This window comes from Dendrobates tinctorius, unplaced genomic scaffold (assembly GCF_039654945.1).
Source record: "Dendrobates tinctorius isolate UK_male_01 unplaced genomic scaffold, ASM3965494v1 ptg000104l, whole genome shotgun sequence".
Classification (NCBI taxonomy): Eukaryota; Metazoa; Chordata; class Amphibia; order Anura; family Dendrobatidae; genus Dendrobates; species Dendrobates tinctorius.
In genome coordinates this window covers 9,843,816-9,867,558 of record NW_027361772.1, presented here as the reverse complement: position 1 = coordinate 9,867,558, position 23,743 = coordinate 9,843,816, and the positions used below count along the sequence as shown (strand labels likewise).

At 45.4% G+C, this 23,743-nt stretch overlaps 1 protein-coding gene across 1 annotated transcript in view; it reads left to right on the top strand.

Annotated features, from left to right (window-relative positions):
- Window positions 1-23,743, top strand: part of LOC141100332 (adhesion G protein-coupled receptor E3-like) — a 218,277-nt gene that overhangs the window by 54,855 nt on the left and 139,679 nt on the right. The window contains exons 2-4 of the mRNA XM_073588730.1: window positions 1,141-1,215; window positions 5,658-5,780; window positions 12,377-12,430. Of these exons, the coding sequence (XP_073444831.1) occupies window positions 1,141-1,215; window positions 5,658-5,780; window positions 12,377-12,430 (252 nt within the window). The remainder of the gene's footprint in view (window positions 1-1,140; window positions 1,216-5,657; window positions 5,781-12,376; window positions 12,431-23,743) is intronic.

Genomic DNA, 23,743 nt, shown 5'->3' with positions numbered 1-23,743 from the left:
AGTTCGTGCATGGATTGGAGGAGTGGCAGCTGCGGTGTAGAGCTGCACTCAAAATGCTGGACTTGGTTGCTGAGAGCTGGACTCAAGCATGCTGGACTTTTTGGCAGAAAAGCTGGACTCATTTGCGGGATTCTGGTTCTGGACAGCTGCACGCAGGGGTGGACTCCAAGGCTGCACTATGATGCTGAGAAGGTCCGTTTCTGGACAGCGCACCCAGATGTCGGACACGGTGGAGGAAAAGATGCACGCAGGTGGTGGGCTCTGTTGCTGGGAGCGTAAGCAACAGAGCAAAGCTAAGTGGTGTTCCCCTGTTTTGTCATTTTTCCTTATGTGTGTTTAGTGCAGTGGTGGGATTAGTTTCTGCACCGACCAATTCCCTAGTGAGGGTTTAGGTGCAGGGCGAGTCAGGGTTTTGAGGTTCCTGATCGTCGCCCGGTGCGGAACCGTCCTAGGGAACGTTAGGAGTGTAGAGACACTGACTCAGGGGAGTGCAGGAGGTCTCCACTTCTCCGTTTCCCTATCGCAGGGCCACCATTGTTATTGTTTCCCAGGATTTCCCTAATCCCTTTGTCTTATTGTATTAGTTACCGGCCTGCGGGCCGCGTCACATAGGACAATTACACGTGCCGCGTCCTGTTGTATCAGTTACTGGCCTGCTGGCCATGTCACTCAGGACGGGGCACGTGACACCCAGTGATTCTGGTGATGGAAACAGACTCTGCTGTACAAACTGTGCTCTGCTGGGAACCAGTGATCTGTGATGTCCCTGCTACTGACCACCACTATACAAGGCATGAAAATCCGTAAGATGACACAGCTGCAGGGCATTATGGGGAAGTTCGAGCAGCCATGCAAAAAGACATTAGCCAGCTCACTGATGACTCAGAAGTGTCTGAAATGGTGCCAGGCAAGTTTTTTATTTTTGCGAACCGCGAATCAAATCTCAAATTATTCGAATTTGCATTAAACCATGAATTTCAATAAATTTGACACTGATTAATCTGCTCATCTCTAATGCTTACAGATGAATTAGTGTTTTTTGAGTAGGGTCATTTCTGCAACTGACTTGTAGTTCCCTAGTCTAAAAAGTTTGGAAAACACTTACTTAAATCAATGCTGATTCTATGTTTTTATTCACAGCTGTACCAACCATGCAAGTTGCAACTACCACGCAACATACTGTAACCACCATGCAAGAAGATGAACTTCTTAAAGGTCTGAAAATATTTGTCCACCTATCTTTACCTTACCAGAAAAATTTCAGAATTACAGATTGTTGCAAAGATGACAAGAATTAGCTGTTTCCTGTCACAGGCCAGAAGTTCTCGGATGCTTCCGGAACAAAGCAGCTCCAGCAAAACTATAGTGGCAGTGAATAGCGAATGGAGCAGTGAATAGTGGATCCGATCTATAGAACCCGGTCACTATAGAAATGGTGGAGCTGAGGTGTTCTGGTAGCATCCGAGATCTTCCAGAGCTTGTAACAGCTTATCAACGGGGAGCTAGGTGTCGCACCCCCACAGTTCAGATATTAATGGCCTTGTAGAGGGTGTGCAGGAGGCTGCTTTAGGCCATGCATTTCTGTACGTGCCTGCCTAGTGAAACCGGGTACAATGTGAATATGTGGTTACTGATTATACTGTGTAAAGTATATGTTTGTGAGTAATAATATGACTAGCCACGGATCCTTTCAGGCTGCCTACATCCACCTGTGTCCCACAATCTTTCATTCTTCAGAACTCTCCTTTCAGTTCTTCTTGTCTCTCATTCTTAGCAAACACTCCCTACTTCTCACAAAACTTCCCCTAACCACTAACTAAACTCCTCCCATACTACCTTACTATTGGCCTAACACTATCTTATCTAAATCTAATCTCTATAGTGCCCCCCTTAGCACTAACCCCAAACTACACTGTCATTACACTTACCAATACTACATGCTAAACCTGTCTGAGTCATTAACTGTCACTATTCTCATCCCTAGCACAGTATAATATGAATGACATTAGCACACGACACATCATGTTATATACAGTGACATATTATTTCTCACAAATATATACTTTACACAGTCTAAACAGTAACCATATATTCACATAGTACCCGGTTTCACTAAGCAGGCACGTACAGTAATGCAGGTTCTCTTCCTATCTTTCTGACCGCTCCTTCAGTGTTTTGTTCGCTGGCTCCACGTCATCTCTTCTTCCTCTCACTGTCAGAGTACCTCAGGGCTCAGTCCTTGGCCCCCTTCTCTTCTCTCTCTACACGGCCCCAATTGGACAGACCATCAGCAGATTTGGCTTTAGATACCATCTTTATGCTGATGACACACAACTATACACATCATCCCCTGACCTTACCCCCGCTGTACTACAGAACGCCAGTGACTGTCTGTCCGCAGTCTCCAAAATCATGTCCGCTCTCTATCGGAAACTCAACCTCTCCAAAACTGAACTCTTCTGCTCCCGCCGTCTACTATCCTCCCTAAATCTGACATTTCCCTCTCCGTGGGTGGCACCATAATAACACCCCGGCAGCAGGCGCGCTGTCTGGGTGTTATGTTTGACACCAATCTCTCCTTCACATCCCATATACAATCTCTTGCCCGCTCTTGCAGCTTACACCTAAAGAACATCTCTAGAATCCGCCCTTTTCTCACCATGGAAACAACAAAACCCCTCACTGTAGCATTGATCCACTCCCACCTGGACTACTGCAACGCTCTATTAATTGGCCTCCCCGTTACTTGACTTTCCCCTCTCCAGTCCATACTTAATGCAGCAGCCAGGGTCATCCATCTGGCTAATCGATACTCGGACACATCCACTCTTCGCCAGTCCTTACAATGGCTGCCCATTCATTATAGGATACAATTCAAAGTACTTGTTCTCACCCACAAAGCTCTCCTCAATGCAGCACCCCCCTACATCTCCTCCCTCATTTCTGTCTATCGGCCTAACCGACCGCTGCGCTCTGCAAACGACTTTCGACTAACCTCTGCACTAATCCGCACCTCCCACTCCCGACTCCAAGACTTCTCCTGCGCTGCGCCAATCCTCTGCAATCCTCTACCCCAAGAAATTAGGACTAACCACAATTTGCATAGTTTCAGGCGTTCCCTCAAAACACATTTGTTCAGAGCGGCCTATCACGTTCACTAATCAGTCATTCTCTGTGTAAGTGTGCTTGTGTAGCCCATTCACTATCTCCATCCATCCCTCACTCCCTCAAGATGGCTGGACCTTCATTGTAAATGCATCATTGTAAATACACACCTGTACTCTGTATCTCCCCCACCTCATTGTAGATTGTAAGCTCTCACGAGCAGGGGCGGCTTATTTTGCTTTAATTATTGTATTGTTTCCCAGCCCATTTTTGGACATACGGTAATCTGTTAAAGTCCCCAAAGTTTACCAAGTAATGAAATAAGAAAAAATGCTTTTAAAAATATTTCAAAAAATGAATCACACCAATTTTTCCCCATCAAAAAATAGATAAAACAAACACATATTTCATGCATTCATAAAAGTTTTCTCTAGCAAAATATAAAATTGATTACGGTAGCTGGATTGGTAAGGGTAGTAAAAATAGAGAAAAAGAAAGTGAAATGCTAGAATTTAGCATCTTTGGATGCTGCAGTTCCACCAAAAAATACAATAAGGAGCTTACAAAATGTTCGTATGTGCCCAAAATTATATCAATCAGCATGTCAAATCACTATGCAAGAATCAAGCCTCATTGACAAAAAAGTTTAAAAAAATAACAAGTTTACACGAAATGACGACACAATCCAATTTTTTTTTTTTTTTTTACAAGTTTTTGATTTTTTTCACCAGTCGAGAAAAACTATACAAGTTTTCTATCACTATACTACTGACCTGAGGAATCCGGTTTTCAAGTTATTTTTTTATCAAATAATGAATGACATAAAAACAGTCCAGAAAACTATGCCAGTTGTATTTTTTTACCATTTCAGTTGGAATTATTTTATGGTTTTCAACTTGTCCTCCAAAAAACAAGTCCTCTGGAGTGGTAAAACACTTCACCACCATTCATAAAGGTGACATGTCACAATTTCTGTCCTTCCAGAGGTGGCAATTGGCAGAGACAGCTAGCATTGCGAGAGGCATTCTGGATTTTGAGTTTAATTACAGAATTTCTACACTCACTGGCCACTTTATTAGGTACACCTGTCCAACTGTGTGTTAAGACTTAATTTCTAATCAGCCAATCACATGGCGGCAACTCAGTGCATTTAGGCATGTAGACATGGTCAAGACAATCTCCTGCAGTTCAAACCGAGCATCAGTATGGGGAAGAAAGGTGATTTGAGTGCCTTTGAACGTGGCATGATTGTTGGTGCCAGAAGGGCTGGTCTGAGAATTTCAGAAACTGCTGATCTACTGGGATTTTCACGCACAACCATCTCTAGGGTTTACAGAGAATGGTCCGAAAAAGAAAAAAAATCCAGTGAGCGGCAGTTCTGTGGCCGGAAATGCCATGTTGATGCCAGAGGTCAGAGGAGAATGGGCAGACTGGTTCGAGCTGATAGAAAGGCAACAGTGACTCAAATTGCCACCCGTTACAACCAAGGTAGGCAGAAGAGCATCTCTGAACGCACAGTGCGTCGAACTTTGAGGCAGATGGGCTACAGCAGCAGAAGACCACAATGGGTACCACTCCTCTCAGCTAAGAACAGGAAACTGAGGCTAAAATTTGCACAAGCTCATCGAAATTGGACAGTAGAAGATTGGAAAAACGTTGCCTGGTCTGATGAGTCACGATTTCTGCTGCGACATTCGGATGGTAGGGTCAGAATTTGGCGTAAACAACATGAAAGCATGGATCCATCCTGCCTTGTATCAACGGTTCAGGCTGGTGGTGGTGGCGTCATGGTGTGGGGAATTTTTTCTGGGCACTCTTTGGGCCCCTTGGTACCAATTGAGCATCGTTGCAACGCCACAGCCTACCTGAGTATTGTTGCTGACCATGTCCATCCCTTTATGACCACAATGTACCCAACATCTGATGGCTACTTTCAGCAGGATAATGCGCCATGTCATAAAGCTCGAATCATCTCAGATTGGTTTCTTGAACATGACAATGAGTTTACTGTACTCAAATGGCCTCCTCAGTCACCAGATCTCAATCCAATAGAGCATCTTTGGGATGTGGTGGAACGGGAGATTCGCATCAGGGATGTGCAGCCGACAAATCTGCGCCAACTGTGTGATGCCATCATGTCAATATGGTCCAAAATCTCTGAGGAATGCTTCCAGCACCTTGTTGAATCTCTGCCACGAAGAATTGAGGCAGTTCTGAAGGCAAAAGGGGGTCCAACCCCTTACTAGCATGGTGTACCTAATAAAGTGGCCAGTGAGTGTATATGGGATGAATTATAAAAATGATGTTTTATGTTTATTGAATTTCATTTGTTTGTTCATCTTTTTGTGTATTACTATTATGGTTGTGTTACATTACGTTGGATATATATTGGTTTATATTTTGTTGTGTCGTATATCTGCCTCGATGTCGTTATCATTCATTGATTTATGTGCAATATCCAATGCTATATAGAACAACCATAATAATAATAATAATATACAAAAAAAACCTGTGACTAACTGTGTAATCATGTGAAACAATGTTACCGTCAGGTGAAAAACTGTGCCCAAACAACTGGATCTGCCCATCACATGTAAGCTGCGAAATGAAAACTGCATGCCGCTGCATAAAAGATTACTACCAATGTAAAAAAAAGGGCGTCAGAGTTTGTAGAGGTGAGTGGATTTCTTCTCAATACTCCTAATGCAGAGTCTCATCATGATTATGCTGGTTATATACATCCCAGAGGGACCTAGGAGGATGAAAATGCTGTTCGGGATATGAAAAACAAAAACTCTCTAGAAAAGACCAAAAATAATAATACCACTATGCTGTGACCAAATAGAGATATCTATCATTTCTGCAGACCATATAAGAAACCACAGTGTAGATAAATCCATATTTTCCACCCAGCCCTGGCCGCCATGAAGACTTCTACCAGTCATAACTTGTGAATACAGAGTTTGTAACATATAACATTTGACCATACTTTTTATCAAATGATAAAAACTCCCCATCCTACTACTATTCCCAAGTTTGAGCTTTCTGCTGCCACTTGTACCCCTAATATTACACCTACTGTCAGTCAAGGTATCCAAGTACTGAACTTTGGGGGTTCTCATAGTTATGATATTATTTCCAAATTAGTGCCAAAAAGACAGCATCTATGAAAACAAGCCCCCCCAAAAAATCATTCTGGTGCCCCAGATGATAATAATGCACCACACAGTGTTGTAAAGGTGACATCTTTTGTGCCCATCAAGTAATAGTGATCTTCTTAGTCCCCAATAGTTCTCTTAGTATCCCACATAGTTATAATACTCCCTTTCTGGTCCCAAATAATGGCCACCAGTATGTCCCTTGGAAGATTTTAGTGTTTCCTTAAAGGGAACCTGTCAAGTCCCCTGACACTTTCAAACTAGCTCCATATTAGACAACTATTCAAATATTCCAGTAATACGTTTATTTCTTTAGGAAATTGCACATATTGGAGCAAAATGAAGTGATATACAGCTCCTCGCTGTGTGTTAATGGACCAGGACTAGTCCAGTGAGGCATTTACTGACTGAGACTAGTTCATAATCTGAAGCTGGACTAGTCCCACCCCCTGGTTGTGATTGACAGTCCCTGCACTGCCCATGTCTTTGGTTTGCACTCCTTCTGACATTGTGGTTCCCATATCATAGCTCTGCGATTAGCTTGGAGATCCAAAAGCAGATACTTTGGTAAACCCACTTTCAAGTTACATTGGGGGCTTGTCTACAGGATTTCAGAATGCTGTAGATAAGCCCCTGATGGCGGTGGCCCCAGCTTATGGGGCAAAAATGAGGTGACAGATTCCCTTTAAAAAGCAGGTATTTCTTCTAAGTGTGGCTTCTTAACTAATATTGCCCGCTTTGTGGCCCTCAGGCAGTAATGACGCCCCCTTGTGTCCCTTTAAAAGTAAGAAAGTATTCATACCCTCTTAAAAAGTAGTAATGTTTTCTTAGTGATCTCTTAAGAACTTTTATACTCAACACATAATGAAATTGCTTTTTTTCTTTACAATATACCTATCCCGGATCCCGTGAAGAGTACAATAAAGTCCAGTAAGTATGGTAAGGTCCAGGTTCAAATTACAGGTCAAATGCAGGCAGCGCGATACAGTGACATAATTGCACTGCCTGCATAGTGACGTTGATGTCTAGAGCATGACCTTAGCATCTTGTAGCTCCGCTGCCTAAATTGGCTAATTCAGACGGAGCTTTGTAGCGTGATTGCCTATGTAGTGCATACATTGCCTTACTTGTAAGGCAGATTTCACATAAGGGGTTAATTGCCACTATGAAGAATAGAACCGGTCATGGGCAAAGAAACATTAAGACTGGACTATGGACAATGAAAAAAGTTACTGTTTGTCATGATCCAGGACGGGGTTTCGCTTTGTCCTGTCCTGGTCTGACTGGGGGTTAATTGTTCCGCCTCTCCCTGGCAGAGGGCGGCTATTTAATGCTCACTGGACCTAGGTCCGGTGTCAGTTATACTCCTGCCCTCGGCTGAGTTAGTTGACCTTGTGCGTACGTGTGCCTTGTGCCTGTTATCTTGCTTGCTTGTTTGGTTTTGATCCGGTTCTGTCCCTGTTACGAGTTCTGCCTGTCCCTCTTGTACTGCGCTACCTCTCTCGTATGACTCTCTGCTTGTGACCCAACTTCTCTCTGCTCATCCCCTTGGTACCACGTCGCCCTCTTGTGTATGACCTTTGGCTTTGTCTGACCTCCTGTCTGTTGATCCCACCTGTACCTCGCTGTCTGTACTGTGTATGAACTCCGTTTTGCCTGACTGAGTTTTCTGTCTTCTCTGAAAGCTGGATGCTAAGCCCCGCCCCCTTGTAGTCACGTGACCGTAGGTCCCGTGCCGGCTTGCTAAACTTCATCACCCAGGTCCTGTGCACCTATACTTTCTGGCTGTCTTGATCCCCAGGGGTCCCTACAGTGCGGGTGAGTCCCTGCTCAGCGGAGTCTGTACGTCGGCGATGTCAGGATCCTGATACTGTTAAGCTAGGCTCACATTTGCAGATGGCCGAGCTGCGGAGGCTTGGGGACTTCCTCCGTGAAGCTCCGCCCACTGCCTCGTCCGGTCAGCTCCACCTACGTTCGCATGCGGCCTGCATACCTATCTTTAACATTGGGTATGCAGGCCATGCAGATGTATGCTGATGCCTCCGCATGCGTCGTTTTGACGATGGAGCGACCACATCAAAATTGTAACAAGTTGCGCTCGACGCGGGTCGCGCATCGTCAAAACAACGCAGACCTATGCAGCTTGGCCATCCGTAAATGTGAACCTAGCCTAAATCATCAAACTCACTGTAAAGTGTAGGGGCATAGATCAAAGTTCAACCAGAGAACCTCTTTGATTTGACCACATCCAACAAGCCCTAAAACACTGACCCAAAGAAATGGCTTCTCTGAAGATGAAACTGTTATCAACATTGTAGAACTGGTTTTCAAGTGGTGTTGATAAATTCCACCAAGACCTACCACCCTCTCCCAATACCAGGCACACCAAGTAGTTTATAGCTCAACACAACCCATTGTTGGAGTGTCAAGTAAGCTCACCTAGCATAAAAGCTGAGGACCATCACAAAGTGTGATCAAAGAGAGGTCCTAGCATCAAGAAGTGAAGGTGATGTGCAGAAAACTAAGAGGACGAAGCGACTAATCACAGCAAACCGAGAACGAATCACATACAGTGCCTACATTTGTGAAATAAATTTGACTTAATACAGATAATTTTATTTCCTGCATCTTTTAAGGAGTTTGGCGCAGTCGTGTGCCACTGCAATAAATGTACAGTATATACAAAAAGTCTGCACATCTCTGTCAGAATTGTTATTTAAAAAAAATACCAAAAGAATGATTTTATAACTTTTTCCACCTTTTATGTTCAAAACCATTGAAAAACTAAGCTAAATTTAATTATTTTGAGAGGGAAAAAATAACAAAACTAAAATAATGTGGTTGCATAAGTATGAACACCCTTTTATAATTGGGGATGTGGTTGTTTTCAGAATTAGCTAATAGCATTTAAACTTATGTTACACATTAGTCAGTACACAACTGCCATGATTTACAGTGATTCTGATTAACCCCATATAAAATTTATCTGTTTTAGTAAGATTTTCCTGGCATTTTCTTAGTTGCTGTCACGATTCTTCTGCTCATTGTGTCTTGGACATGGTGACTGACAGCTTAGTCATCCAGTCTGGTGCAGGGGCGTGCTGAGCTGCCTCTGCTTTGATGGACAGTTCAGCTGTCCAATCTGAATCTGGGAGGTTAAGAGATTTTTTCAGGTGCTCCCTGTTCCAGGTGATTACCCATCTGTGGCACCCCAGGAGTCCGGTTGCCACAGTAAAATTGCCTCCCTCACAGGGAGTAATGTCATGCCTGGAAGCAAGGAGGGGTCCCCTTACCAGGTGTCAGTAGGAGAGAAGTCAGGCAGAGCCTGGGGAGTGGAGTTGTGATTAAACTCGCCCCAGAGCTGAGCGCTAGGAACCGGATACCAGAGTCCGTGGTTGCATAGGTACTGAAGTCCCAGCAGCTAAATTGGGAGGGTAGGGGACTGCAGGTCTCCTGGCCTGATCTAATACCCGGCTGCACAGCAGCATACCAGAGCCTGGAGCCGACACAAAGGAGCGGCACCTGTGAAAGGTTCGAGCTGCCATGCGGGCAATGGTTTGTATTTAAAAACATAGAGTGACTGTTAGCAGCAGAAGGATGAGCTGTTAGGCAGCAAGGAAAAAGGGAGGACAGCGCAGAAGGAAGGCCTCCGTACCTACTTGTCCAGGAGTATCCAAATTTGCTTCCAGGCTGCCCGGCTCTCCATCATGATCTGTTACCAGTGCCCCGGTCACTACTATCAACCATCAAGTAAAGGAAAAGAAAACTACAGTCCTTGTGTCCTCCAGTGAGCTCTTGCGTCCTGAGTCCTGCACCACAAGGTACACGAAGCCTGACATAAACAGAACTGGTAGCCCTGGGGCCCCGCTCCACCTGTGAGAAGCAGAACCATCCCAGCTGCGTCACCATCAGCCCCAGTGGTCTCTTTTAGCAGCGTCGGCCATCTATTGCCGAACACCACAAGTGGCGTCACGTCAAATCCCATATACATATTCCCCATTTTACGGCACAGCCAGGGCCACGGAGTCATGTCGCGGCCCCGTGACTTCCCCAAAGAACTGTCCAACTCGGTTCCGAGTACCACACAGCCCTGGTGAGTGTGTCACATCTACTTAGCTGAGCTGTTAATCCAAGATCTCTGCCAGACGTAGCATCTGCTCAGTGGCTTGCCATGTATTTCTGTGCTCTGTTTCTTGATCTATTGCTGTCTGACCTTGCGCCTCCTTCTGACCATCCAACTGCCTAGCCCATTTGTTCTGACCCGCTATCTTCCTGATATTCTGACCTCGGACTATGACCTGACTATGTCTTTGTCTTTTTCCTTTAGTTAGCAACGTGCTTTCTTGGTATCTGATCCTGGAACGCTTGACTACCTTGACTCATGGCTGGGAGTAGTGACTAAAGTCACAGTTGCATTTTACAGTAAAAGCCATGGTCGCTAAAGATATCAGTCAGCAGAAGGGAAAAAAACATTTCCAAGACATTAAATATACCATGAAATGCTTCAAAGTGGGTTATCAAAAAGTGACAATTTGTCACAACAGAGATATTACCTAAAACTGGACGTCCCTCAGAAATTGATGAAAAGAAAAGCACAAAATTGATCTCAGAGCTGCAGAAATTTCTCAGAAGTGCTGGTTATGTACTGAATGTGACAACTATCTTCCATATTCTTCACATGCCTGGCTTGTAGGGTAGGGTAGGAAAACAGAAACCTTTTCTTACATCCAAATCTGACAATGTTTTGCCAAGACCTACTGTACATCAGTCTGTCAAAAGCATTTGGGAAACCGTGTTATGGTCTGATGAAACCAAGGTTGAACTTTTTGGTTATAATTTCAAAAAGTATACTTGGCACAAGGCCATCATTGGTCATCATCAAAACAAACACAATACACACAGTAAATCATGGTGAAGGCAGCATTATGCTTTGGGGCTGTTTTTCAGCAGCTAGAGCTAGGCCTTTTTTTCAACTTATAGGTGATTATGAATAGTTACAAATATCACTCAATTTCGCAACTAAACCTTCAGGACTGTTAAAAAGCTGACAATGAAAGAAATTTTATGACAATGACCCTAAGCATACTCATAAATCAACAAAAGAAAGACTTTTCCATAAGACAATCAAAGTTTTGGAATACCCAAGACAGAGTCTAGACCTGAATTCAATTGAAAATCTGTGGGTGACCAGAAAAAGGCACTGTACACAGGAGATGCCCTTGCAATCTGACAGATTTTGATCTCTATTGCAGTGAAGAGTGGGCAAAGATTGCCAATTTAGATGTGTTGTATTGATAGACTCCTACCAAAAAAGACTGAATGTTTTCATAAATTCAAAGAGCACTTCAGCAAAGTAGTGTACGAGTTTAATGACGTGAATATTTATGCAACCACATCATTTCAATTCCTTATTTTTTTATTTTTTGTTCTGTGTTGTGATGCCCCCACAAGGTCTTAGGAGCTAATTCCTTAATTGATGCAAAAAGACATAAATCCATGTGACACATTCATTCCAGCATTTAGTGTGTCAAAGGTCGTCATGAGTTTGTACTCACAGACTCGTCTGTCTCTCTGAGATGTGAAATTACCTTTCAATACCAGTAATTTAATTTCCATGGTGCTGTGATCAGGCATACAAAAATGTTTTGCCACAGGTAGATCCATTTTTTTTTCTCTTATTGTGTGTCCTTGTTCTAAGCTTTTGCCTCCCCACACAGAACCAGACCCCAATCAGAGGACAATAAAACTTTCACTCCTTATTTATGAACTGGCCAATATTTATGGCCATAACTGTCTATCACTCCCCCATAATGATAGTTCTGCTTCACTTCACTTGTCTTATCTATTGCATTTTTTCTGTGCTGTGTTGTGCATGAATATGTGATTCTTCAGATTTTGTATTAGTCAATGCCTGATGAAGAGACCTGCGTAGTCTCGAAAGCTTGCAATTTGTTATCATCTTTTCAGTTAGCCATTGAAAGGTATCAACCACCGAGGACTCTCAATTCTAAATATTTTTGCAAAATTTGATGAATTTGTGCCTTTATGTACATCACAACATCTCTCTATATCATATTATGTGGAGACACTGACACTTGTTATTTTTTTCATAGATGTTCAAAAGAAACCAATGAATTTAATGTGTCCTATGGGGACTTTGCCTCCAAGTAAGTGTCCTATGTAGGATGTTACCTATGTACCTATGGACGGTGATTACGTGTGGTTTATTTTCTAGATGAGCTGCATAATCTATCAGCAGTGCCATGTAGTCTGAAATCTTCCTTGTGCCCCATCGAGCGTTCAAACTGCTTTTCCTACTCCATGAGTTATACTGCAGTTCAGCTCAGGGCTCAGATTGACTCTTAAGGGCCCATTACACATAGCGATATCGCTAGCAATATCGCTATAACGTCACTGGTTTTGTGACGTTATAGCGATATTGCTAGCGATATCGCTACATGTGATATTTACCTCCGACCGGCTCCCCCGCTGTCTGTTGCTGATCGCGCGAGAATGTCCTGGGCCGTTTCTCGTCGGGCGCTTCCTGCTGGGCTTCCTGTGGCGCCGACGAGCGACGCGTGGACGCGGGCGGGAGGACATCAGGATCGCCGCATCTGACAGGTAAGTAGCGACCCCCGACCCCTGCTATGTCGCTGGTGAGATCTGCCTGTGTGGCAGCTCACTAGCGACCACTTAGCGATGCACCAGCGATCCATATCGTTGTCGGGATCGCTGGTGCATCGCTAAGTGTAACGGTACCCTGACACTAATTAAATGGAACAAGTCAATGAGTCATAAATGTAGTCTCCTTTGTTCTCAGAATATTTTTTGTAAAAAGTTGTGTAATCCTACTAATAGTACAGTAATAAAACTATTTTGAGATTGCTAAGGTCCTAAAAAGACTATTAGAAGCTGCAACAGTACGCCGCCAATGCAAGAGCATGAGCTGTGTCCTGGCGGGTCCACACGCATTCGTTCCTTAATGTTGGCATAGGCCAGTTAAAAGGGTGCTGTAGAAACACGTTGTGTGTTTAAGACTATTTTTTGATTGTTTAACAGCTATTCCTCCCGTCCTGCAATACACAAGTTTGTATGTTGGGCTCGGCCAAGTGTTTATTAGTAGAGGAAAATAAGTCTGTGCCAGAACTTCTGTCATTGTTTTTTTTGCTATGTAAGTGGATGAGCCGAGACATAGTCAGCGGTATCTGGTGCCCTTTGAGGCCAGAACTATCGGGACTGTCACCACTGTTGCTGGGGGAGGGTTCTTCTGGGAGGGAAAGACCTTCACGCTGGACAGCAGGGGGAGCAGGTAATATAAAGAGGACCGAGCACGGGAACGAGAGAGACTTGCCGGGAAAGCGACAGGAGAAGGTTGCTCCCTCTCTGCTGCTCCAGTTACAGTAACAACTCCACGCCACCCTTCCCACAGAGTGCTGACCCCACGATTGACTTTGACGCTATTGAGTTATCGTGTGACCCTGTTCTTGTGGACAGTCCAGTTCTGCCTGTGGTGACTGATAAGCTGACTTGCTGCATTCCTAGAGACTATCCCAGAGAACCTCCCACTACCGCAGTCTGTGAACGGGCACACGGTTCGTGTTCGGCACCATCGCTGAGGAATCCACACCAAGGCCTGTTTCTACAATCCAACACACTCAAGCCAAGCAGGACTAGATCCATCCGCATCATTGTAAGACAGTGCTTCTCGTTCCTCCGTAATAAAGCCAGAGACTTTGTCCACGTTTTTTGCATATCTTCCTATTGTGCATGGTGGTTGTGCATAATAACCGTAGTTGCTGTTGTTAATCTTGTCTCTCTGCATGGAGTTTTCCTTGTTTAATTTCCTGTACAGTAAACCTTTGTTAACCCCTTCTCTGCCTCCGGCTCTCCACTGCATCCAACGAACTCTCTTCTTACAGCTATAAGATTATAATGATCAGATTATTGAAATCAAACTTTCCAATATTTATCTGCCATCAACATTTGTTGACAATGAAGAAGTGGAAGGCTCCCAAAACATTCGATGGTTAGTTGAGCACGGCATCCTTCTATATCCACTGCTCTTTGTACCACAGAATTTCATCTCCCATGAAAATACTAATTTCAACACTTGTTTTCTGGATCCCTAGACAGCCCAACATTTCACACCATTGGGTTTCACCCTATTGGGTTTCACGCCATTCTCACCACAGCTCTAATAAAATGGGTGGAGTTGGGATGGGCATATGATGGGGTGTGGTGACCCCCACTTGAAAAATTTATTACGAGCCGTGGCATACACTACGCCAAAAATCTTACTCCATCCTGATATGCATGGTCCCATCACCCCCCCTTTCCTGTTATGCATGATCCCCCTCACCCCCCTTTCCTTGTATGCATGGTCCTCTCACCCCCCTATCCTGGTATGCATGGTCCCCCTCACCCCCCTTTCCTGGTATGCATGGTCCCCCTCACCCCTCTTTCCTGGTATGCATGGTCCCCCTCACCCCTAGGAAACTGTACACACAAAAAAAAACATTTATACTCACCCATCTTTCCTGTAGTCCAGCGCTGTCCCGTTCTGCTGGAGGCTGGGGGAGGAGTGTGGCACTGGCGCCAGAGTAGTGCATGCCTGTACCGTGCTGTCCGGCGCCATTTTCCTGAAGACACACTTGCAAATTCTCACACGCACACCTGCCCCGGTCACTGGAAGAAGAGAAGTGCTGTAGCAACACTCCTCCCGATGAGGTAAGTATGTAAGTATGGCGCCAGACATCGAGGTACGCGTACCGCGTTGTCCGACACCATACCCATTACAATACAGTATCTGTCTGCCACGGAAATCCTGCGCCTCTGATTGGTCGCTCCTGGCCGGGCTCGACCAATCAGTGACGCGGGATTTCTGTTACAGACAGACAGACAGAATTAGACGATTATATATATAGATGCCATGTAAATGTCTATTTATTGTATCTGTTATTATATGTATTTAACATTGGACACTGTTATATAGATAGAGAAAGTGTAGTACCCTAGTTTGCCCACTTGATGGGGTTAGAGATGCTCAGCTTGTAAATAGTTAAAATAGGAGGGGCTAACAGCTACTAAGCCAGGGAGCATCTGGAATTTGAATCAGTTGGGCAGGAGCGCCCTGACAGGGCTGTTGGCTCCATAATGTTAAAGTTAAGAGCCCAGTCATACAGAATTCTGTCATGTCTAAGTGAGGGGAGGCCAGGACTCCATTGCCCCGGAGTCCTTGGCCACGACTACGGTCCTTGCCAACCCTTACACTTGACGTAGTCAGCAGGATGCCGACACCGTGCTATGCGGAGAGACCGCAAATAAAGAAAAGAGTGATGTGTCAGAAGATTGTGGTCCAGGAGGAACGGATGCCCTGGAGGAGGCAAGTAGCCTGAATGTGACAGGAAAAGATGACACTGATGTGACAGGAAAAGATGACCATGATGTTATAAGAAAAGATGAGACTGTTGTGACCAGTAAAAATGAGACTGGAGACCTGAGAGAAGTGACAAGTACCTCAGATGCTATGGAAACTTTGGAAAATTTAATATGGATTGATATACTGTCTTGTGGAGACGCTGCAAAGAGAATAGAGACTAAAATTCAGAAAGTGACCACTTTAAATGGGGGAAAAATGTGGATGCTGTTATAAGAAAAGCACAACAGAGGATGTTCTTCCTGCGTCAGCTGAAAAGATATGGTTTGTCTAAGAATCTGCTGATCTTATTCTTTAATGCTGTCATCAGATCTGTGATTTGTTCCTCTCTGATAGTCTGGTATGGGGGAGCCACTGCGCATGACAAACTCCGCTTACAAAGGACTTTCAGAACAGCAGAGAGAATTATAGGCTCCCCCCTGCCTAAAATCCAGGATCTTTATGATAAGAGTATTCGATCCCACGCATTGAAAATTTCATCCAATCCCCCTCACCCGGGACACTCCTCATTCCAACTACTCCCTTCAGGACGTCGCTTCAGTGTCCCCAAATGCAGCACCAACCGCCATATGAACAGCTTCTATCCACTCTCTGTTCAACAATTAAATCGTCATGTGTAGACTATATACTGTATCTGTCTTGTTAGATGTTACTTGTTGTATCTATTGTTATATATTATGTTGCCTCTTTGCCACAAAGAATTCCTTGTATATATGTAATATGTACTTGGCGATAATAAATTTGATTGATTGATTGATTGATTGATTTATCGGATGTGCCTGAACCTTTCTATGGAACTACAAACGCCTCAGAGACTAAGGTGGCAGTTAAAAAGATGGTGGCGAGTGCTGACAGGAAAGAAAACGACAACTGTGACTCTGCCCTTCGTGGGCATGTCCTGGAAAGCAGAAGCATGCCCTAGGACTACATCCTAAATCACGTGTGGCAGCAGCAACAGACTGTTTTCGGACAAGGCAGCGCACATGACATAAAGGGCTGTGTTACCCTCAAAGGAAGAGGGAGCCCAACCCCAAGGACTGTGGACCATATACATGGAATACTATTGCATGTATGTTTGCGTCACATGGATGGATGGGACCATAGTCAACGTACGCTGTTGTGGAAAGAGACTTTCCTTACCATTGATAGTTGTATTGGACTGTAGGTGATCTGGAGGACTGTAAGCCAGGCACCTTTGATAAAAAGAATGTAAGAGTTTAAATAGGAAATTGCTCATGTTGAGCTAAGTTGAACTATTTTAAGTGCCTCCCTGCATGGAGTATTGTATGAATAAAAAAATAATAATAATTTATATATTTTTTGAGTAAATTGTCCGGGACGACTCTTTTGGAAGAAACATGGACCTGCTTATATACTGTCTTTTTAGTTTAATGATATTATATTTTTTGTATTTATTAATATTTTCCAATGGCTGGAGACAACCATGTTAAAAGGAAGGGAGAATGTAAGGAACACAAAGGAATGTCCAAAAGTGTACAGATATATATGTGTATATATATATATATATATATATATATATATATATATATTTAATGTCGGATGTTATATACCCTTTCCCTTTACCGTTATCCGTATTTATTGTACATGCCATGTAAGTGTCTTATTATACACTACCTTTCAAAAGTTTAGGGTCACTTAGAAATGTCCTTATTTTGAAAGTAAAGCACAGTTTTTTCCAATGAAGCTAACATTAAATAGTTCAGAAATACACTCTATAGATTGTTAATGTGGTAAGTGACTATTCTAGCTGCAAACGTCTGGTTTGTAATGCAATATCTTCATAGGTGTATAGAGGCCCATTTCCAACAACCATCACTCCAGTGTTCTTATGGTACTTTGTGTTTGCTAACTGTGTAAGAAGGCTAATGGATGGTTAGAATTGTTAGGAACGGCAGAACACACTAAATAAAAATAATAATGAAGTGCGTTCGCCGGTCGGGGTCCACCATGCAGTAGGTGATATAACCGCTGCTAAGTGGTGGCAGGAGCAATATTGCGGTAATGCGCACGGGGTTAAACTTCACCCAGGTGCGCAGAGCAATCTCAGTTAAGTCACAGAGATGCAAAAACAAACACAAATACAAAGACTGAGCCTGTTGAGGTCACAGTGCTCAGTATAAATACACACACGGTATCCATTCACAGGAGTAGCCCAAGACGGCGGCACTACATCCATCTAGACCTACCGTGTGTGTGGCGTCGCAGCTGCGGACGCTAAAGAGACCTGCTACTGCAGCGCAGCGTGGACACTGCCGCTAAACAACAATGCTATGACGCAAGCACAATGTCGGACGCTAGCAGCTGTGGATGTTGCAGCAGAGGAGCGCTGGCGCTGATTCTAACTCAGTCCCTGACCACATATGTAATGATGAAGGGATTTCATAATGAGTCATTCACCAGAATCATGCATCCGTCCTCATACACACAGCAGCAAGTAAGTCTATACTAGCGCATGGCGGAACAGCCATGCACGCCTTTTAAAGCAGCCGGGACCTTCCGCAAGCCTCCAGATCTCTAAAATGGACCAATGAGATCAGGAGTGAGACCTGAGCACATGACTCTCGATCTCCAATGGGAGATCGTCCCATGAGCATGCTCAGTAGGAAGACAGAAGGACTTAGCCTCAGGAGAGATTTGCTGCAAGGCAATCTCCTCTGCAATCTCCTCTGCAGTAGATAAAGAGCAGGAGACTTCAGAATGTGAGGGTCTGGATCCCTGTGAAGTAAATGCAGAAATCCGACTCCTAACATTACCCCCTCTCCTAGGGCCCCCTCCTCCCTGAGCCTTCTGATCCACCAACTTGTGCCCATCAGAGAAATAGGCCTCAGACTCGTCCGAAGGCGAGTCTGATGTCCCGGTAGGTGACAGCGAGAGCCGAGACAAGTGGAAGGCGTCAGGGGCGACAAGATCGCCAGGTCTGAGAAGGGACCCGTGGGAGACAATGGGAGCAGAAGTTAAAGTGGAACGCCACCGTGTGTCGGCAGGCATCTCCACCCTTCGCTTAGAGAGGCTATTCCAAGCACAAGCCCTGTGCGGCCACCAGTAAGACCCTGCCAGGAGTTTTGTGGTCTGCATATAGCCACAGTGACCACCCCTCCTGGACGCATGTGCCCACGCGAGCACCTTCGGCCGAAGGTGGGGAGGAACAAAGGTCTTGCCCGGCGGCACAGAATTTGGCGGTTGTGGGGCACTGTTGTTCAGAGACACAGCGTGTTGACAAGTATAACCGCAACTAGAGTCTTGTGCCGGATGCGCCAGGAGAATGGCGCGAGACACCTCCATGGGCTCTGGGTGTGGAACCTCTGGCTCGGGTAGTTCCAGAGGCTCAAAAATATTGGGAGCCGAGGTAACCTTCCGTTTGGATTGAGCACGCTCCATACTGCGCTCCGAAAAACGGAGGTCAATTCGGGTGGAAATGGCAATCAGCTCCTCCAAACTTGCAGGAACCTCTCTGGTAGAGAGAGCATCTTTAACATGCTCCACCAAACCTCTCCAAAACACAGGGATGAGGACTTTATCGGACCACTCCAACTCGGAAGCCAGTGTCCGAAAACGGACGGCATACTGACTAACCGAGAGGGAACCCTGAGTCAAAGCAAGAAGCTGAAGAGAGGTGTCGTGCGTGACCCGTGGACCGAGGAAGACCTGCTTAATAGATGTTAGAAAGTGAGCAGCAGTCCAAACCTCTGGGTCACGACGCTCCCATAATGGCGTAGCCCACTCCAACGCCTTGCCCGACAGAAGTGAAACAATAAACCCCACCTTGGCCCGTTCTGTAGGGAATCACGCAGCCAGTAACTCCAGCTGAATAGAGCACTGACTGATGAAACCCCTACAGGAGGTGCCATCGCCAGAAAATTTATCGGGCAACGGGAGGCGTTTAACTGTCGAGAATCTGGAGCATTACATTTGTTGGTTCCATTAACGTCACAAAATGGCCACAAAAAAAGAACTCTCATGTGAAACTCGACAGTCTATTCTTGTTCTTAGAAATGAAGGCTATTCCATGTGGGAAATTGCCAAGAAACTGAAGATTTCCTACAACGGTGTGTACTACTCACTTCATAAGAGAGCACAAACAGGCTCTAACCAACTGGAGTAGAAAAAGAAGTGGGAGGCCCCGCTGCACAACTGAGCAACAAGACAAGTACATTGGAATCTGTAGTTTGAGAAATCAACGCCTCACAGGTCCTCAACTGGCAGCGTCATTAAATAGTACACTCAAAACACCAGTGTCAATGTCAACAGTGAAGAGGCGACTCCGGAATGCTGGCCTTCAGGGCAGAGTGGCAAAGAAAAAGCCATATCTGAGACTGGCTAATAAAAGGAAAAGATAAATATGGGCAAAGCACACCTCCAAATTATGCAAGAACTATTTAGGGAAGAAGCAGGCAGCTGGTATTCTATCTGTAATGGATTGGCCAGCGCAGTCACCAGATCTCAACCCCATTGAGCTGTTGTGGGAGCAGCTTGTCCGTATGGTATGCAAAAAGTGCCCATCAAGCCAAACCAACTTGTGGGAGGGGCTTCTGGAAGCATGGGGTGACATTTCTCCAGATTACCTCAGCAAATTAACTGCTAGAATGCCAAAGGTCTGCAATGCTGTAATTAATGGAAAGGGAGCATTCTTTGACGAAAGCAAAGTTTGAAGGAGAAAATTATTATTTCAAATTAAAATCTTTTTTTCGAACCTTGTCAATGTCTGAACTAGATTTTCACTTCATTTGGCAACGCATTTGGTTAGTAAACAAATGAGTTTTCATGTAAAACACAAAATTGTCTGGGTGACCCCAAACTTTTGAACGGTAGTGTATCTGTTACAAGAATTTAACTTTGGACAATGCTATATAGATAGGGAAAGTGTAGTACCCTAGTTTGCCCACTTGATGGGGTTAGAGATGCTCAACTTGTAAATAGTTAAAGTAGGAGGGGCTAACAGCTGTTAAGCCAGGGAGCATCTGGAATTTGAATCCATTGGGCGGGAGGCCCCTGACAGGGCTGATGGCTCCATAATATTAAAGTCAAGAGCCCAGTCATAGAGAATTCGGGCCAGTCTCTCATTGGGGAGTAACACCAGGAGAGGTGCTGGCAGTGCAGTATTAGTGTGTCTGCAGTTGCCAGAAGAAGACTAAGCAGTATGGGCAGGTTACTCAGAATGTGGCGGCTTATTTCATCTGTGAGTGTTCTTGAGACCGAGGCTAACCGGTTAAGATGGTCCCCTACTGGAGTAAGACTGAGCAGAGTTGATGCTGAAAGACCGGAGAGCACGGTCCGTCCTGGAAGCGAGCTTAGTGGGAGAGAGGGAAAATGTCTCTTGCCAACCCTGATGCTGATTCTGGAGTGAATATGTATGTGCTGTGTAAAGGAAACAGTAAAGTTGATTGTTCAAGTATTGAACAGGACTGTGACTCTGTTTGTTCCTCATCATCTGAAGAGAATGTGCAGCGCATAACAGAAAGCCCTGAGGGGGAGCTGGAGAAACCTACAGGTATGCTAACAGAAAACTGTCATGTCTATGTGAGGGGAGGCCAGGACTCCGTTGCCCCGAGGTCCTCGGCCACGACTACGGTCCTGGCCGACCCTTACACACTTACAAACAGAGATCCAAAATGGGAGCTAGGAAATTCAAGCGGTGATAATATATATACTTCCGCTTTTTACTGGCTGCTACACCACTCCTGGCCCGCTGCATGCGCTCATGGCGGTATTGATCCCGGCAGCTGCGCCGTCTTGTGACATCAGACACTGCAAAATTACACAATAAATAATTCTAAGTATGATCACTTTATTTGCGTCTTTATTGATAGGTTACAGTGTAAACTTGCCTTCAGTTTGCCAAGTGTGTATGATCAAGCATGCCAGATATTCGAAATAGCATCATGTCCGTTTGTTGTCCAAGTTTTTTCTTGTACCTGTGGTACTCGCAGGTACGCAGGATGCAGTGACGAAACGGAGACAGAGCAAGGGTTAAACTTAACTTTTATATACTGTATATGGATAAAGAGGAAAGCTAGCAATGATTTTCCACTCAGGGACGCTAGACACAAATACACAGTGATACAATACTAAACGGTATGGTGAGAAGTGGTGACTATATGGCCACGGAATGGCCGGCTACAGGTCCTTGAACTAAATATGAACAAATGGAGTGTCACTTATCAATCTCTCACATCCTGCAGAGTTGTAGTCCGGGAGATGTCTGGTTGGCGCCTCAGCCGACGTGTCCAGCCGAAGAAGAGTTGCCGAAGGCTTTAGGTATTCCTACGCCCAGGTGTTGGGTGGGTGATACAGGCCCCGGGCTGGTCCCCCACCGCCGGAGTTGCCTCATCGGGAGGCGAGGCAGAGGTGTGGCGCCCCTGAGGGTTCAGTTGCCACAGAGGTACTGCACCTCCTCCTGAGGTGTGGTACCCCACCATCCAGGTGAGTTGGAGGCTCCTTACCACACTCCAACACTCGCATCCCACACAACACGGTAGTTCAGCAAAGCCACATTGCGGCTCCCTGCTTGGAGTGTAGCAGAGCACCTTTGGTGGCTCCCTGCTTGGAACACGAAACGTGCTGGGAGACGGGTGGAGTTTAGAGTACATAAAAGAGCGGGAAGGCTAAAGATTTGGGTCAGTCAGTCGGAGAGTCACTCAGAGAGGAGTGAAGGAAGGAGATCCCTGAGAGAGGGATGGAGGAAGGAGGTGCTGCAGCAGATCTCAGTGACCTGGGTCTGCTGGCACGGGAAAGGAAAGAAAGAGAAAGACATTGAACTGAAACCTGATCTCCCACAAGAAGGAAAGACTAGTACGGAACGTAGGAGAAAACTGGAACAGAGGACGTGGGTTAGAGGAAGAACCCTGCCTAGAAGTTCTAAGCGCAAGGCCGGGGCCCGGTCCCTGAGGTTGTATGGATACTAATGGTCCTACAGCAGACACCGGTGGAGTAGTGGGCTGTAAATGCACTACTCCCAACTAAGACTTGGGGGCACAACAGCAGCATTGATAGTGAGCCGGGACTCAGGAGTAAGGAGTCCCCGAAGCAGGCTACAGCTGTCTGCCGTACAAGTAGAGTTCTTGGGAACATCTGTCAGGAGGCACTCCAGTGTAACTCAGTACTAGGAGTACTTCACACTTAAAGGTGCTATAAGAGGAGACGTTCAGCAAGGCACATGTTGACAGAGTGTTGGAACGGAGCATTCCATCTGGCCTGGAGGTTGATTGAGTCCCTGACCCGGAGGACTCGGTATAGAGGCGGGCACCTGTGTGTGTGCTACAGACTGTGAGTAAAGCTTTGGAACTACAAGCCTGGTGTCCTCCATTGATTCTTGTGCCAACACACCCAGCACCGCTACATCAGGGTACCAGTTTCTACACCGCTTGTGACTCTCCTCTACCCCTACATCTACACTGCCCTGGGGCTACAGCTTCACCTGTGGGGAGCTTCACCATCTTGGCTGCAACACACCAGCAGCCCCAGAGGATCTGCACGCAGCGTCGGCTCAACATCTCACTTGCCGAACACCACAGGTGGCGTCATCAACTATTCATCAATTCTATTTCATTGTTCTTTCACCCCCTTTTGCTATGGAGCACCAGGGCCATGGACCCGGGTCACAGCTTCCGCGACAACTCCCATTGAGATCAACGGGCCCGGTGCCGAGTACCCGGATAGCCCTGGCCGGGCGCCCCAGAGGCTGTACAGGCCGCATCCGCGGTATGGAGAGGGGCATTGCCGCCCGTGTGTTTCGCTGTACAGGCCGCAGTCGCTGTATGGATAATAAAGAAAACTTGGCACTCAACTTCTAGAATATTTTTTTGGATTTTTTAATGCAGCCAGAAAATAATAGACATTTCAGCCTCACTGGCCTTCATCAGTAACAGACTGCAGTATAGTAGTTAATCGCATTCAGTGCGATAATAGAAGTGACACCATAGTCACTTTAAATGTGCCTGGTCAAGCACTAGCCGCTGGGCATGGAGCCTGAATCAAATAGTACCTGGGTGGGTGGGGGTGCCATGCAGACATCAGCGACCCAGAA